The sequence below is a fragment of the Triticum dicoccoides genome, chromosome 4A, assembly GCF_002162155.2.
Source record: "Triticum dicoccoides isolate Atlit2015 ecotype Zavitan chromosome 4A, WEW_v2.0, whole genome shotgun sequence".
Taxonomy (NCBI): Eukaryota; Viridiplantae; Streptophyta; class Magnoliopsida; order Poales; family Poaceae; genus Triticum; species Triticum dicoccoides.
This window is the reverse complement of record NC_041386.1, coordinates 170872846-170889354: the sequence shown is the minus strand read 5'-3', so window position 1 is coordinate 170889354 and position 16509 is coordinate 170872846. Positions and strand designations below refer to the sequence as shown.

The 16509-nt window shown below is 49.2% G+C and overlaps 2 protein-coding genes across 2 annotated transcripts; one reads left to right on the top strand and one right to left on the bottom strand.

The window, feature by feature from the left end:
* The first annotated feature begins 615 nt into the window (after positions 1-615).
* Positions 616-4137, top strand: LOC119288818 (pyruvate kinase, cytosolic isozyme-like). The gene is made up of 3 exons (XM_037568356.1): positions 616-925; positions 2573-3034; positions 3114-4137. Exons 1-3 carry the CDS (start codon positions 674-676, stop codon positions 3927-3929), a joined length of 1530 nt encoding a protein of 509 aa, XP_037424253.1. The 5' UTR covers positions 616-673; the 3' UTR covers positions 3930-4137.
* A 9584-nt stretch (positions 4138-13721) lies between these two features.
* Positions 13722-15516, bottom strand: LOC119285569 (E3 ubiquitin-protein ligase SIRP1-like). Its single transcript, XM_037564869.1, has 2 exons — positions 15181-15516; positions 13722-14897 (listed from the first exon to the last, which is right to left on the bottom strand). Exon 2 carries the CDS (start codon positions 14859-14861, stop codon positions 13887-13889), a length of 975 nt encoding a protein of 324 aa, XP_037420766.1. The 5' UTR covers positions 14862-14897; positions 15181-15516; the 3' UTR covers positions 13722-13886.
* Positions 15517-16509: the final 993 nt, after the last annotated feature.

Sequence of the window (16509 nt, the reverse complement as noted above, 5' to 3'; positions counted from 1 at the left end):
AAAACCTTGGCCTTTGCATAATGAACAATCTACTTAGCAACTCGTTTGCTTAATATGACAGAGCACTTCAAGTGCACATTTTAGGTCTAGTGGAATGTAAACGTGAGAGGGACCGTTGAATTATGTTTCGACATTTTTGCTAGTCATTCACCAATAAAAATATTTTCGCTAGAGGTTGTTGTAGAAGCTGCCTATATTTGAAGAGAAGCCCGTATTGGCTCGCTATGGACCTTCTTCTGAATCGAATTAGGGTAGCTAATCAAGGTCTAAATTGTCCTACAAGTAATATCACTTGAAATACATAATACTCCAATACTTCCTCTGCAAGCTTAAAACGCAATGAAGGAAAACGAATTAAGCCCTCTTCCACAAGAAAACCCCAAAAGGCAACATGTTTTTTTCCTTGACGAGAAGGCCAGACGCGTATGTACACACGTATATATTTTGCAAAAAGGAGGGAAAAAAAGTGAACCCAGCCCTACCGTTTTACCCTAGCGCCCCCGGCCACCCCGGCTCGTACGCCTTCCCCCGCACCACCCTTTATATATTCTCTCGCACCGCCATCGTCCCTTCCGATCCAACCTCCTCTCCTCTCCTCGCCGCTACGCATCAACCGCTCGCGCCTCGGCGGGTCCTTCGTCTCGCACCACCCCTCCCTTTCCCCGGCCGTGCAATGGCGGACCTGGCGCTCGGCGCGGGGCCGGAGGAGATTTGGCGGCGGCGCGCCAAGACCAAGATCGTCTGCACCCTCGGCCCCGCCTCGCGGTCCGTGGAGATGTGCGCGCGCCTCCTGCGCGCCGGCATGTGCGTCGCCAGGTTCAACTTCTCGCACGGATCCCACGAGTACCACCAGGAGACCCTCGACAACCTCCACAAGGCCATGGACATCACCGGCATCCTCTGCGCGGTCATGCTCGACACCAAGGTCTGCATGCCCCTACTTCTTGTATTTCAAGCCAATTTGCGCGCTCTAGGTTTACCTTGTGATTGGCTTGTCATATATCATAGGAACTACTTGACCCGATCTATTTTTTGTGCGCATATTTTCCTTTTCATTCTGATGTATTTATTGCGTAAAATAGCTTATATGCATGGAAAGTAAATTTCCAATTGTGCCTGTACCTTTTTTGGACGACAGGCGTAGCAATGAGCACAAAACTTCGTCCTAGAGGTCTTACATTGTCATACAGATAGTTCCTAGTTTGGATTTGTTGTGCCAGCTTGCATACAATTAGGCGTCTTCAGTGTTCTGAAGACAAATGCCGAGACAAGAAATCTAGTGTGTTATATTGAACAATGTGAATTTGTATTGTCCTCTGGACAATTGTTCCTTCATGGATTGGTAGCTTTGGGCTGTGGCAGCTAGGCCTAGCAAATTTGTTTTTTCATGCTAAATGTTGGTGTCCAAATTGGCAGATCATAATGTGTCCCGTTCACAGTTACTTCGAATGTATGGTGTACTGGTTGTTTTGCTATATAAGGTTGCTGTCAGATGCATTAATAGTGCTAACCACTCCCTGATTAAATCTTTTGCGCTATATTCTAATCATACTATATGAATGTATGACATATGTTCAGAAGTCCTTTTCTGTAGTCGACTACACATATAAATCATCCATATCCATATCCGCAAGATTGTATAGTCGACTACACATGTATCATATCACCATCTCGCCCTGATTACAGGCGGTTGGTATTAATCCTTGCTATACAGATCCAGAAAGTGCCATATACTGTTCATTTGTGGGCTGAAGAAATATGATCGGACCTTTATAACACCCAGAAACATATGCCTTCCGCAAAAGAGGCAGTGTAACACCATCGGGTGCCATGCAATTCAAAGGGATGGTTTCTTGTACCATGTGGTTTAACACTTTTTGTGTGCGTCTGTGATAGTTCAGGATATATAAAATATTCTTGATGCTTTGTAGGTTCCCACACGTACCAGCTTGTACAAGCAACGAAAGAAACACACACCTCTAAGAAGAAATGCTGTTATATACATGTATAGTATAGAAACCAGATTGGTCGTTCAAGCTACCACTTTACTGGTTCATTAGTAGCACCACAATTTATTAGTATACCTTGTGTAGAAAAGTTTAAGTTTGCAGCTATATATGATTGTAAAAGTCTAAACATCAAGAAACTGCACGTCATAAAAACGTGCAATGACCAATGTGCAATTCACCTATCCTTTGGCTTGTTATTCATGTTTCATTTGGTGGCTCTATATTATTGGTCTGTTTATAAATTGGGGTTGACTTTGAAGGTGAGTGATTTTGTGATCGATAGTAGTACTGGCCTGGATTTTAGTACCTGATGAAATGCATTATATACAAGATATAATTTACTTGTGGCATACGTTTTGCAGGATCTAGCCAAGTAGCCAATGCACTAGATATTCATTCGCTTGGATGATATATAGATTATGAATTATTAGCTTTCCAGCTTGCATATCAGGATTACTTCATTCTACTTACTAAAAACTGCTTTCATGACCTTGTGCCTAGAAATCTATTTGGACAGCATTATTTATTTTCTCAACTATGCCAATCTACTGTCTTTGTTACAGGGACCAGAAATTCGCACAGGCTTTCTGAAAGACGGCAAGCCTGTAAAGCTGAATCAGGGGCAAGAGATTACCATAACCACAGATTATACCATCCAGGGTGATGAGACCATGATTTCCATGAGCTACAAAAAGTTGGCTGTAGACGTGAAGCCTGGGAGCACTATACTATGTGCTGATGGCACCATCACGCTCACAGCGCTTTCTTGTGATCCTGAGAAAGGTCTAGTTCGCTGCCGATGTGAGAACTCTGCTCTCCTAGGTGAGAGGAAGAATGTCAATCTTCCTGGCGTCATTGTAGATCTCCCAACACTTACAGAAAAGGACAAGGTGGATATCCTACAGTGGGGAGTGCCAAACAAGATCGACATGATAGCACTCTCGTTTGTACGGAAAGGATCAGACCTTCAGATGGTCCGAAGTGTGCTCGGTGAGCATGCCAAGTCAATCATACTTATGTCCAAGGTATGTTTATGCCCACAGGCTTGCATTTTATTTGAGGTTGTTTTATTGCTGTTGTCTTATGCTAGTTTCTTACGTGCAGGTTGAGAATCAGGAAGGTGTTGCTAATTTTGATGACATACTTGCAAATTCAGACGCCTTCATGGTTGCACGAGGAGATTTGGGTATGGAGATCCCGATTGAGAAGATTTTCTTTGCTCAGAAGGTGATGATCTTCAAATGCAATCAACAAGGAAAGCCTGTTGTCACTGCAACCCAGATGCTGGAGTCGATGATCAAGTCTCCCCGCCCTACACGGGCAGAAGCAACTGATGTCGCCAATGCTGTCCTAGACGGAACTGACTGCGTGATGCTTAGCGGCGAGACTGCAGCAGGGGCATATCCAGAGTTAGCAGTGCAGATAATGTCCAGCATCTGCTTAATGGCAGAGACCTATGTGGATCACGGTGCAGTCTTCAAGTTGATTACCGCAGCAGCACCAGTTCCTATGAGCCCACTTGAGAGTTTGGCATCGTCAGCTGTTCGGACGGCTAATGTCTCCAAGGCATCGCTTATCTTGGTCCTCACGAGGGGAGGTACGACTGCAAGGCTCGTCGCGAAGTACAGGCCAGCGATGCCAGTATTGAACTGCGTGGTTCCAGAGCTGAAGACCGACAATGATTTTGACTGGACTTGCAGCGACGAGGCTCCTGCAAGGCAGAGTCTCATAGTTAGGGGCCTCATTCCAATGTTGAGTGCCGCTACCGCAAAGGCTTCTGATACTGAGGCCACCGAGGAGGCCGTCAGTTTTGCCCTGGATTATGCCAAGAAGCTCGGCCTTTGCAAGTCAGGAGATTCAGTTGTTGCGGTGCATCGTCTCAGCGCATCATCTCTCGTCAGGATCTTGACAGTGAATTAGTGTCAGGTGAGGTTGGCTCATGGGGACAAATTTTGTTAGGTTGTTATCGGATCCTCGCTATCATTTTGTTGGCTCATCCCACGTCGTGAGTCCTATATTACGTCTTGTGTTCAGCTACGCATAGTAAAGAGTTGGTGTCGCCCATTCTGAATATCCTTTGCTAAATAATACATACTCTCCCTACTCAATATATATGCCAGTTCGTTCAGTATGTTGTTTGGCTGCCTTTATACAAAGATCATATGTTGCGGCGTTGTGCTGTGGTTATTTTTTACTGTACACACAGCTGAGCAGGTTGCTTTTAGAAGAGTTTTGTGACAGAGACCTCTTGCATTAAGAAAAGAAGAGGATTTGTATTTGCAAGTTGCAATCGCAGGGCGTTAGTCAAGGCGACAAAACTTAACTCTCGAAACTTTGAATAACCTAGGACTTTGTATCATAACCTCTAGAAAGACTCTATGGTCGAGAGGAATTAGAATATTAACCTCTTGAAAGAAAGGAAGAATGCTCGATATAACGTATTTTGAAATGTCACAATTCTGACAAAAAATTCCGTGTACATCACAAAACTTCGTGCGCACAGAAGGTTGATATGTGCACCCCAGAATTTGGAATTTTTTTACATTTTAAAATGTTTTTTTTACCGGTGGCAGGAGCATATGCTCCCATGTGTCAAATGTCAAAGTGAATTTCAATATACAAAATGTTCTTATAAAACCAATCTGCAACCCTCAACCCTGAATCCTTTTCCTTGTTCGGAAGTCTCCACCTTTTTTCCACTCCACCAGACTAACTAAGACCAATTGAGATATGTTTTCTAATTTAACACTTTTCATTTATGAAAAGATTGTCCTTTTACCAAACATATGCAAATGAAAGCACGTCTTATAATAAGAAGAAATCTTTCTCGGTATCAATCCCCTTGCCCCTCATTCTTTGAGAATGAGGATAATCCTTTTCGACTTAACATTTCTTCATTTGTAATCTAGGCCCTTCTATCTTCTGACTTGAGTTAGGGCATCTCCAATGCAAACCCTTAAAACGGACACGGTTTTTGTCCGCGGATAGTGGTATGGTAGCCAACCATCCAACGTTGCACGTATACATTGCAAACTGGATTTGAACAAAACTAGATGAATTTCATGCAAGCCAAATGATTTTCGTCTAAGCTGGACCAATCCATTACATTTTCCACATATTTTGACTAAAGTGTATCAGACTGGGCTTTTAAACCTAGTATAAATGATTGCCGACCGCGGCAGTGCTCGTTTCTCGTGACATGTCTTCCCATGTCCGCAAGCACACCGACCGGCCGTGAGCCCAGGGAAGCGAAGCTGTAGGAGGGGAAGAATAGGAGTGGCTGATGACTCCCTCTTTAATGAGATTATACGAGCAAATGACTGGACCAAAATATGCTAGGGGAGCATGTACTATTGATGGGGGAATGTTCCGTACGGATTCTAGATGCCCTAAGAAAACTTTGTAAGAAGATATCGCGAGAAATAGTTGATGATCAAACTATTATCTTAAAATAAGTTGTGGCAGTGTCCCATGTGCTACTTTTCCTCGCCTGAGTCCGCCTTACCCATGGTCGCTTGCGCCTCCTCTTCCTCCAGGTCGTCCCTCTCCGCCCGCAGGACACGCAGCCGGCATCGCTAGCGGCGGATGTCATGGGTGCTACGCATGGACTCGTACAACGCCTGCAGCTCATCCATGTGAATGACGACATTGTCGTTCGATTGCTCGTCGATGATTTGCCCCTCCGAGAGGTTGCTCGTCCAGGAGCCGGAGGTTGTAGCTTTCGTCCTCCTATGTCTATCGGAATGTCGATACTGGTTGTTCCTACTGCTATTCCGCCATTACGGTGTCGAAGTGCTCTCGCGCCTGGTCCAGGGTGACGTCGACATGGGCCGGTGAGAGCGATGGCGCCGGCTCGTCGTTGTACGCCTCGTCCATCGTCTCGTCGGTGTCATTGCTCTTCGGCGAGCTCGTTGGCAAGCCAACCTCTATCCAACAGGCTCAACGGGCCTGCCAGTTGGCCGCAATTCCGGAAAGCTCTTTCTTCTGTTCGATGAAAAGGTTGTCTAACTAAACTTTGGAGCTCGAGGTCATGGCGAACATGGTGTACAGAGGAGATCGGGAGCGGGGATGTGGTTCAGATCTTGCCGGGCCTGGCCATGAATAAATAAAAGGCGCCAGCCAGATCAAGCGGCGGGCTATGTGAATGCGGACGCCGGAGTGAGTTTCTCGGCGGTCATGGTTGTTTAATGTTTGCAGACGGACGGACGTGGTGGCATTTAAATGCGGAGAGAGTCGTCCAATCAAGTCTCTCCCGCATTGAACAGGCGTGGATACCGGGACGCGGCATGGACGATGCTCTCGGCCGGCGCTCGTCGCTTCAATGCTGACCAGTGAGAAGTCGCGTCCGCTCTTGGCCGACATGAATACGGCGCTGGCGCTCTGGAGTGGCGCTGACCGGCAAGAATGCGCAGTAACTGCTTCGCGTGGGAAAGGGCGCAGATGAGGGACATGGTTGTGGGTGGGTCCATGGTGTCCGATGAGTATGTGGCAGTAGTCCGGACACCCGCAAAGCCCCTGGATTGTCTCTGTTTCGCAGGAAAACATACGTTCGAACCAATCCGCCGGCCAATAAGGTATCACCTTGGAGGGTAAATCATGTCCGGACCACTCGGTCTGAACGGATGCCAGCGGTCTGAGTATCTACGTTGAAGATGCCCTTACAGCCTTTAAATTCGAGTGAAACGAGCCTTCGACTAGTCACAGATCCGACTGCCCTTTCACTATTACTCCCTCCGTTCATAAATCTTGCATTCTTAATAAGTTGGTCACAATTCTCTTGGCATGTAAAGTGTCCACCTCAACTCCTCACTAAGCAATGCATTTAAGTCATGCACACATGCCAACTCAGCTATCATGCCATATTAGCAAGCATGCTATTAAACTACCGAATCTGCTCTACTTAATCGGTACCATCTGTCCACAGCCACGACCACATGCCATGTCATCACTTATGTTTTTAATTTTTCTTCTTTGCTTCAGTTTACTAACCGTGAGTCCATTATCTCCTCCATGCAAAAAGAAGCAGCAGAAATGGTTGGTTGTTCACATGCCCATTATCTCATTGATATTTAACTTCTCCACGAAACTATCACATGAGTTTTTCTAATAAATAGCAACGACCTCATCACCCAACAAGGATTCATGATTCTTTCCTTCCCTTGTTCGATCTCTTTCGCATAACCCAGACCAACATGGGTACTCTACGACTATACATACCTAGAGGTTCAGAGGCTGACATTGGTTTGGAAAGACGATGGTACTGATTTTGCCGTCGTCGTGTACAACGTCAGTGCCGAGATAGGGACAACAACGAGGCGGGAGAAGAGGGCGAAGCGCTACATGTCATCGACCGTGCCAGCCAAATCGAACGGGGCGCCGCGACCGCAGGGCGCACTGCCGCTGAGGATGTTGTCGCGGGCAACACCATGAAGCCGCCTCAATCAGGCCATCTGGCCCTCCTTCTCCCGCAGTATCATGCAGCTTAGTGTTAGACTATGTATAGCTTATGTACCTATGTACGTATATGGTACATATTGTAACACAACCATTATATATAATGAGATAAGCCACCCCTAGAGGGTTGTGCTGGTTCCCCAAAACTTATTGTCTTACATGGTATCACGCTAGGTTACGATCGCTTCCGCTTCTAAACCCTAATACCCGCACCGCCGCCGCAGCCGCCGCCGCCTTCACCGCCGCCGCCGCGCCACCGATCGCGCCGCCGCCATGTCGAGCGCCGCCACCACCGGTTCCACTGCTGCGGGCTTCCTCCCGGCCTCTCTTGCGGCTCTGCTCAACCTCCCGCTCGATGCCGCCTCTGTTCCGGCTCCGATCGGGACAAGGAGCATCGGCTCCGTCTTCTCCACGCCGCCGGCGCCCTCGCTTGGGCGTGACCTCGTGGTCCACACCGCGGCGCCGCCGTCCGCTGCGGACTCCGCAGGCGTCGTCCCGCCGCTCCTGCCGCAAGCGGATCACACTGCCCCGCTGGCGGGGTTGGCGGCGTCCGCCCCGGCCGCGGGCCTTGCGGCGTCCGCACCGGCCGCGAGCTTTGCGGCGCCCGCCCTGGCTGCGGTCCCGCCTCCTCCCGCATCGGCTTCGGTGCCTCCGGCTGCCTCCATGGTGTTTGCACCCCAGGCAGCCTCCTCGATGGGATTGTCTTCGCCGCCGTCGTTTCACTTCGGTCATCTCATCACCATCAAGCTCTCCGCCGACAACTACATCTTCTGGCGTGCGCAGGTTCTCCCGCTCTTGGGGAGTCACTACCTGCTAGGCTACGTCGACGGATCGCTTCCCTGCCCACCCGCGCTGGTAGACAGCGTGCACGGTCCGGTCTACAATCCGGCCCATCGCGTCTGGACGGGGCAGGACCAGGCGAACCTCTCCTCCATCCAGGGGTCGCTCTCGCCGGCAGTTGCTGGCCTTGTTGTCTTCGCGAAGACGTCTCATGAGGCCTGGACCATCCTTGAGCGCACCTTTGCAGCGCAGTCCCAGGCTCGTGTCTCTGCACTCCGTCGTCAGCTTGGAGAGTGTCAGAAGCTTGACTCCACTGCCACTGAGTTCTACAACAAGGTCAAGGGCCTCGCCGACACATTGGCCTCCATTGGACAGCCCCTCACCGACTCCGAGTTCAACTCGTTTATTGTCAATGGTCTTGATGAGGAGTATGATGCCTTAGTCGAGATCATCAACGAGCGGGGCAACTCGACACCCATGCTGGCACACGAGGTTTTCTCTCGGCTCCTTCTCACTGAGCAACGGGTCGAGACTCGCCGCACCAGGGGCACTGGCTCCCTCTCGGCCAACGCCGCCACCAAGGATGGCCGCTCTTCTTCATCACCCCGGTCTCCCTTGGGGCTGCCACCGTCGCCCGCCTCGGCCCCCCCACCTACTGCGACCTTACCGGGGGCTGGCGGTCCACGTGTGTGTCAGCTTTGTGGCCGCGATGGGCACTGGGCCTCCAAGTGTCATAAGCGCTTCCAGCGAAGCTTCCTTGGTCTTGGCAATGACGGCAAAGATACACGCAACAATGCCCGTCAGGTCGCCATGGCTGATCGTCCCGCGCCGCAGAAGCAACAGGGACACACTCAGTCCTACTCCATCGATCCACACTGGTACATGGACTCTGGGGCGACAGAGCATCTAACCAGCGAGATGGGGAAGCTTCACACTCGTGAACCCTATCATGGCTCCGACAAGATCCACACCGCCAATGGAGCAGGTATGCACATCTCTCATATTGGTCAAGCATCTCTTCTCACTAGACATGCCAATAGGAGTCTTCAGCTTTGCAATGTTCTTCGAGTTCCATCTGTGACTCGTAATCTTCTTTCAGTTCCTAAACTCACACGTGATAATAATGTGCTTTGTGAATTTCACCCTTTTGATCTTTTTATTAAGGATCGGGGCACGAGGGACATTCTTCTTAGTGGGCGGTTGTGCCAGGGCCTCTACCGTCTGGAGCATCCTGGTGTCGCTCGTGTTTTCAGTGGAGTTCGGGTCTCTCTGTCACAGTGGCATGCTCGTCTTGGTCACCCGGCCACACCTATTGTCCGTCATATTTTGCGTCGTCATGAGCTTCCTAGTTTGTCTAGTCATAAAGATGTAGCAGTGTGTGATGCTTGTCAGCAGGGGAAGAGTCATCAACTTCCTTTTTCGGAGTCCAGTCGTGAGGTGAAACATCCTTTAGAACTTGTGTTTTCAGATGTATGGGGTCCTGCTCAGACTTCTGTCAGTGGTCATAATTACTATATCAGTTTCGTTGATGCTTATAGTCGCTTTACCTGGCTTTACCTTATTAAACGCAAATCTGATGTGTTTGATATTTTTGTTCAGTTTCAAAAATATGTTGAACGTCTTCTCAAGCACAAAATTGTTCATGTCCAGTCAGACTGGGGGGGCGAGTATCGCAACCTCAACTCTTTCTTTCAGTCGCTTGGGATAGCTCATCGTTTAGCATGTCCACATACACATCAGCAGAATGGTTCAGTCGAACGTAAGCATCGTCATATTGTTGAAGCTGGTCTTACTCTTTTGGCCCATGCATCTGTTCCGTTTCGGTTTTGGAGTGATGCTTTCACCACTGCATGCTTTCTCATCAACCGTACTCCTACTCGTGTTTTAAACATGAAGACTCCCATTGAGGTTCTCCTTAATGAACAACCTGATTATACCTTTCTCAAGGTATTTGGGTGTGCTTGCTGGCCGCATCTTCGTCCATATAACAAGCGCAAGCTTGAGTTTCGTTCTAAGAAGTGTGTTTTTCTTGGCTATAGCTCTCTTCATAAAGGTTACAAATGTCTTCATGTTCCCACTAATCGTGTCTATATATCTCGGGACGTCGTGTTTGATGAGCATGTTTTTCCCTTTGCCAACCTTCCTGTGTCCACTGTCGAACCACCATCCCTGCATTCATCCTCTGTTGCTTCTGACCAATTTGATGATGTTGCATACTCTCCTTTGCTGTTACCTAACCATGGTGCAGGAACCGAACGTGGAGCTCGTTTGGAGCTGTTGGAGGATTCACCATCATCATCGTCGTCTTCTGGTGGGCACGTCGATCGCCCTATGTTGCATGGCATCGATTCGCGTGCCCATGCATGGTCACCCGACGAGCCCGTCGCGCCGAGCATCTCCACTGCTCGGTCCGTTTCGCCAGCGGCCGCCGAGTCGCCCGCGGCTCGGCCCGTCACGCCGTCTTCGCCTGCGGCTCGGCCCGTCACGCCGTCTTCGCCCGCGGCTCGGGTCCTCACGTCGCCTTCATCAGCGGATCGGCCCGCGACACCGGCCGCGCCACGGCCCACTATGCCGAGCTCGCCATCGGCCCGGTCTGTGATGCCGGAGTCGCCAGCTGCTTCGTCTGCTCTGCCGGTTTCGCCGGTGGGTCGGCCTTCTTCGCCAACCGAGTCCGAGGCTACCGTGACTGGCTCCTCGTTACCGGCTGACTCGTCAACGTCGCCGTCCTCCAGCCCGTTGCAGGCTGCTCCGTCGACCTCGGTGGTTCCTGTGTCCCGACCACATACACGCAGTCGCAGTGGCATTTTCAAACCTAAGGAACGTAAGGATGGTACGGTTGCTTGGTTGGCTGCTTGTTTGGCTGCTGCTGTTGCGGATCCATCTTCTGAGCCTCGCTCATATCAGGCTGCCCTGCGCATTCCACATTGGCGAGAGGCTATGGAGCAGGAGTTTCATGCTCTTCTTCGTAACAAGACATGGACTCTCGTTCCTCCACCACCACGGGTAAATGTTATTGACTCAAAATGGGTATTCAAAGTGAAGAAGCATTCGGATGGATCTATTGAGCGTTACAAAGCGCGACTTGTTGCTCGCGGTTTTCGGCAGCGTCATGGTCTTGACTATGAGGACACCTTCAGTCCTGTCGTCAAGCCTACCACTATTCAGCTTCTTCTCTCCATTGTTGTTTCTCGTGGTTGGTCACTTCGTCAACTTGATGTGCAGAATGCTTTTCTACATGGATTTTTGGAGGAAGAGGTTTATATGAAACAGCCGCCTGGTTTCTCTGATCCTGATCGTCCTGACTATATCTGTCGTCTTTCCAAAGCACTATATGGTTTGAAGCAAGCTCCTCGTGCCTGGCATGCCCGCCTTGCCTCTGCCCTTCGTGCTCATGGGTTTGTGCCGTCTACTGCTGACACTTCGTTATTTCTTCTACAGAAGTCAGAAGTCACTATGTATCTTTTGGTATATGTCGATGATATTATCCTTGTCAGCTCTTCTCAGTATGCTGCTGATGCTCTTGTCTGCTCTCTTGGTGCTGATTTTGCGGTCAAAGATCTTGGGAAGCTTCACTACTTTCTTGGAGTTGAGGTCACTTCTCGTGCTACTGGTCTTGTCCTTACGCAGAAGAAGTACTCCTTGGAGTTGTTACAGAGAGCTGGCATGCTGAAGTGCAAACCGACCACCACACCCATGTCGTCTACCGACAAAATAACAGCTGTTGATGGTGAGCTTTTGTCTCCTGCGGATGCCACAGAGTACAGGAGCATTGTTGGTGGACTTCAGTACTTGACGATCACGAGACCAGATATCTCTTATGCTGTTAACAGGGTTTGTCAGTATCTTCAGGCTCCCAGAGATACTCATTGGGCTGCTGTTAAACGCATTCTTCGTTATGTTCAGTTCACCCTGACATTTGGTATGCATATTCGGCCGACTTCCTCTCGGGTCCTTTCGGCCTTCTCTGATGCAGATTGGGCTGGTAGCCCAGATGATAGGCGATCCACGGGGGGTTATGCAGTATTCTTTGGCTCTAATTTGATCGCCTGGAGTGCTCGGAAACAAGCTACTGTGTCATGTAGCAGTACTGAAGCTGAGTACAAGGCTGTGGCTAATGCTACTGCAGAGATTATTTGGGTGCAGTCTTTGCTTCAGGAGTTGGGTTTGTCTCAACCACAGCCTCCTATTCTTTGGTGTGATAACATCGGTGCTACATACCTTTCTGCAAATCCAGTATTTCATGCCCGAATGAAACACATTGAAGTTGACTATCACTTTGTACGGGAACGTGTATCACAGAAGCAACTCCAGATCAAGTTTATCTCATCTAAGGATCAACTTGCAGACATCTTCACTAAGCCTTTACCGCTACCACAATTTGAGGCTTGTAGGCGCAATCTTACCCTTCTCAGTTCTTTAGAAAGTGGCTAAGATTGAGGGAGGGTGTTAGACTATGTATAGCTTCTGTACCTATGTACGTATATGGTACATATTGTAACACAACCATTATATATAATGAGATAAGCCACCCCTAGAGGGTTGTGCTGGTTCCCCAAAACTTATTGTCTTACACTTAGCAGAGTCACGCATGCACGTGTCCCACATCTCTTATTGTTTCTCCACCACTCATCATTAGTCTGAGATCGATATCCGCTACACGAGCAGGTCATTGCATTGCGTCACCGTCGCTAGGACACCTGGTTGGCCTCCGCCCGCACACTCCACCTACTCCTCACAACATCTGTTGATTCAACTGCGACACATCCAGATGTTGTAAAGGGGAGAAACAACCTTTAGATACAGCTCTTAAATCTCGTCCTTCATTTGTGTTGTTTCTAGCATAAACTGCCACGACGCCTATTTTACGATCTAAATGCTATACATACATATAGCACTATGTAAGTTCAACGAAGTCACATACCCGAGAAAGTTAGAGAACTGATCGTACTAAGTTGATTTTAGAGTTACACATTAAATTCAAGTCATCTTCTATTGCAAAACATTTTTTATTTTTATTTTCTTACCTTTTTTTCTTCATACCGTGTGCTCCTTTCTTTCAAATTGTTTATTACACTACCATCTAACTGCAACGCGCGTGTATTGTCTAATATAAGATGTTTCGGATATTTCAATATGGACTATATACAAACTAAAGTGAAGGAACAAATGTACTAATACATGTTTATATGCATCCAATTAAAAAAAATAGAACATCTTATATTTATGAACAAAGGGAGTATCAAGCACACTTCACATTTGCCAGAACTGTACAGTCTGAATTTGAACTAAAACCACGATGAGTAATTTCAAACGGAGGGAGTATTACTTAGTGCGTGCTTGGAATCGATGTAATTCGATACGGGGGTGTTTCACTTATACACGTATTGTATTGTACCGGCCGCTGAGCAATTTACGTCTGGAAATGAATCGGTGGCCGAGACGTGTATTATTTACAAATGTGTATTTAAAAGAAAAACGAAAATCCAAACAGGGCCTTAGCATCTTGCAAATCTGTCCTGAGCAGAGACATAGAGACGAACGAACTAGTGTATTACGGTTCAACCAATGAACGAATCCAGCTTTACAAGATGCTAGACTGTAGACAGCTAAAACAAATTAAACAGATTCCCATTATTGTTAGTTTCATCGCGACGACGAGGAGCTTCCATTCGATCTGCGCGAGAACAAACGACCAAAAGGCCGTGCGAGCCACCGCCGCCTGCCACTGCTTCCACCGTCGCTATCGCCCTCGACGTCGCGGCCTGCATTGCCACTGGATTCGTCGGCGGTTTCCTCGGCGCCATTGCCGGCCGGCTCCGTGGCCTCGTCCGTGGGCAGCTGGTACCTGCAGACGGGGCAGGAGCTGTTGGCCTCCAGCCACGGCAGGAGGCACACGTCGTGGAAGCGGTGCTTGCACGGCATCTCCTTGGCCTCGCCGCCAGCCGCGAACTCGTCCAGGCACACCGGGCAGGTCGCGGCCTCGCTTACCTTTACCGTTGGCAATGCGGCAACGGCCTCCATCTTCGCCGGCAGCGTGCCTTGCCGGCTCGGGTCGGTCTCGGCCAGGTACTCCAGCAGCAAGTCCAGCCCGGGGCCAAGAATCAACTCGCCCAGCGTCAGGCCTGGGCCCCTGGCGGCGGCGGCGGCGCCATTGCTGGCTCCTAGCTCTGGCATGAGCATGGCGTGCGCGTCGGCGGGGCTAACCAGCACGAGCCGCTCGAGCCCCGGGTCGGGCGCGTCGCCGTCGGCATCGGCATCGCCTTCCTGGAGCGCGTTGAGCAGCTGCAAGAAGGCGAGGTGGCGGTACTGTCTTCGCGCCAAGCCCGCGAGGTCGCCGCCGTCGAGCCCGTAGGAGACGCCGAGGAGGTCCATGAGGATAGGCGGCCACGGCGGACCCGCGAGCTCCGACCTCGCGCCCGCGTCATCTGGGCCGGCCCCTGTGGCAGTAGTACCACGGTCTCCCACGGCGTTGCTGCTCCGCCGGCCATCGGCCATCTCCTCCACGAATCCGGAACGGCAGTGCGGGCACTTGACCTCCTCGACGCCCAGCTCTGGCCTTACGATCACCGAGCACATGTGGCAATAGTATCTAGAAGTTGCACCGGGTTCCTCCGCCATGTCTTTCTCCTGAGTTCCTATCTCCTCGACCAAGAGCTGCGCATAGGAAGTTAGGAAACAGAATCAGGCATACTTGTGCGAAGATGCAAAATTTCACCGAGCCCCCAAAAAATAAAAATTGGGCAAATTAGCGCGCCTGGCTGAAACAAAGTTCCCCGGCCCTTTTCCAACAGAAAGAATAGGCGCACGAGCTAACGATACTCTTAAAACTTGAGACAGAAAGTACATAAACGCACGAAATCCTAGCCAAAGCATCGAACCTAAAACCAATCTCTAAAAGAGAAACATAATATGAAGATGGATAAAATTAAGAACTTACCAGCTATAAGAGAGACGGAGCTTCTTCAACAACACCCGAGAAATTAGCGCGCATGGAAACCAAAGCAAAAGTGTGAAGCAAGAAGAAGAATCGGAGGGGGGCAGGAGAGGAGAGGAGAGGAGAGGCGGGCGGATATGAGATATGTTTGATGCCAACGCAACTCTATCGGGTATTACTAAAACTCGTGGGCGCCTTGGAATAATTGGTGGCTTCTTGTTTTGCACATCGGCAGCGGAGAGCTCTAGTCCACGGAGACTCTCAAGCTGTCCTCCCGGCTAAAATTTTGTATAGATAGCTTTCGCCGCTGTCATGTCATGGTGTGGTAACGTGAGCAAACCCAAGAACAGGTCTGATCCATGGAATAGAGACGAGACGACAGGGACGGCTTTTGACGACTTCCTTTTTCGCTGGCGTATCCCTGACGAACCCAGTGACATTGGCGCCATCGATGAGCCGGAGAATGCATTCAATCGAGGAGGACGACTTATAAAGCCGTGATAGTTGACGCTCCGAAATTGTGTGTATTTTTGTAATTCTGTGACTACATATATATAGCGAGGGACTGAAGGATAATTGACCTGTGGTGTCGACGCATGGGCGTAGTGTGGGCGGAGCTACTTGGGTACTTGGTTGTACAAATGCACACTCACTGTTTTTTTTTTTTTTGAAACAAGGTACACTCACTGTTTTTACAAGAACGTTAACTAAGTATGCAGTATAACTCGCACACATGCATCAAATAAATTAAAAACTTTTATAGAACTTTGTGCTAAAATTGTACTAGGATTGTGACAATTTGTTTGGATCATTGGAAATAATATTTATGGAAACTAGCACAATGTCGGGGCAGTGACATTGGCATTTGCGTGACCCGAAAGTGAACCTACATAGGCCACAACAACATATATTTAGCATAGGTAAAACGATCAGAATCAATCGGATGATCTCTTGGGGCCTGGCTGGTGCTAAGCCCCTCAAGACGTCCTTCCCGCGTCTGTTCAAACACTCGCGAAGAAAGAACAGGACTGTACAGGCGGCACTGCATGACAATGCTTGGATTAAGGACTTGGCGCATGGTAATGTAAACCCTTTGCTTCAGGAATTCTTGAACTTAGAGAGGCTGATAAGAACTGCTAGAACGAGTATGAGGCTGGGCCAGCCCGACGAGATCAGATGGAAATTCACGGCGAACGGGATCTACAGCACGTCATCAACATATCAGTCACATTTTCATGGATCGGTCCACGCCCCGTTCAGGAAATTCTTTTGGAGTGCCTGGGCTCCCGGTCGGCTCAAGATCTTCGCCTGGTTACTGCATCTTGATCGGCT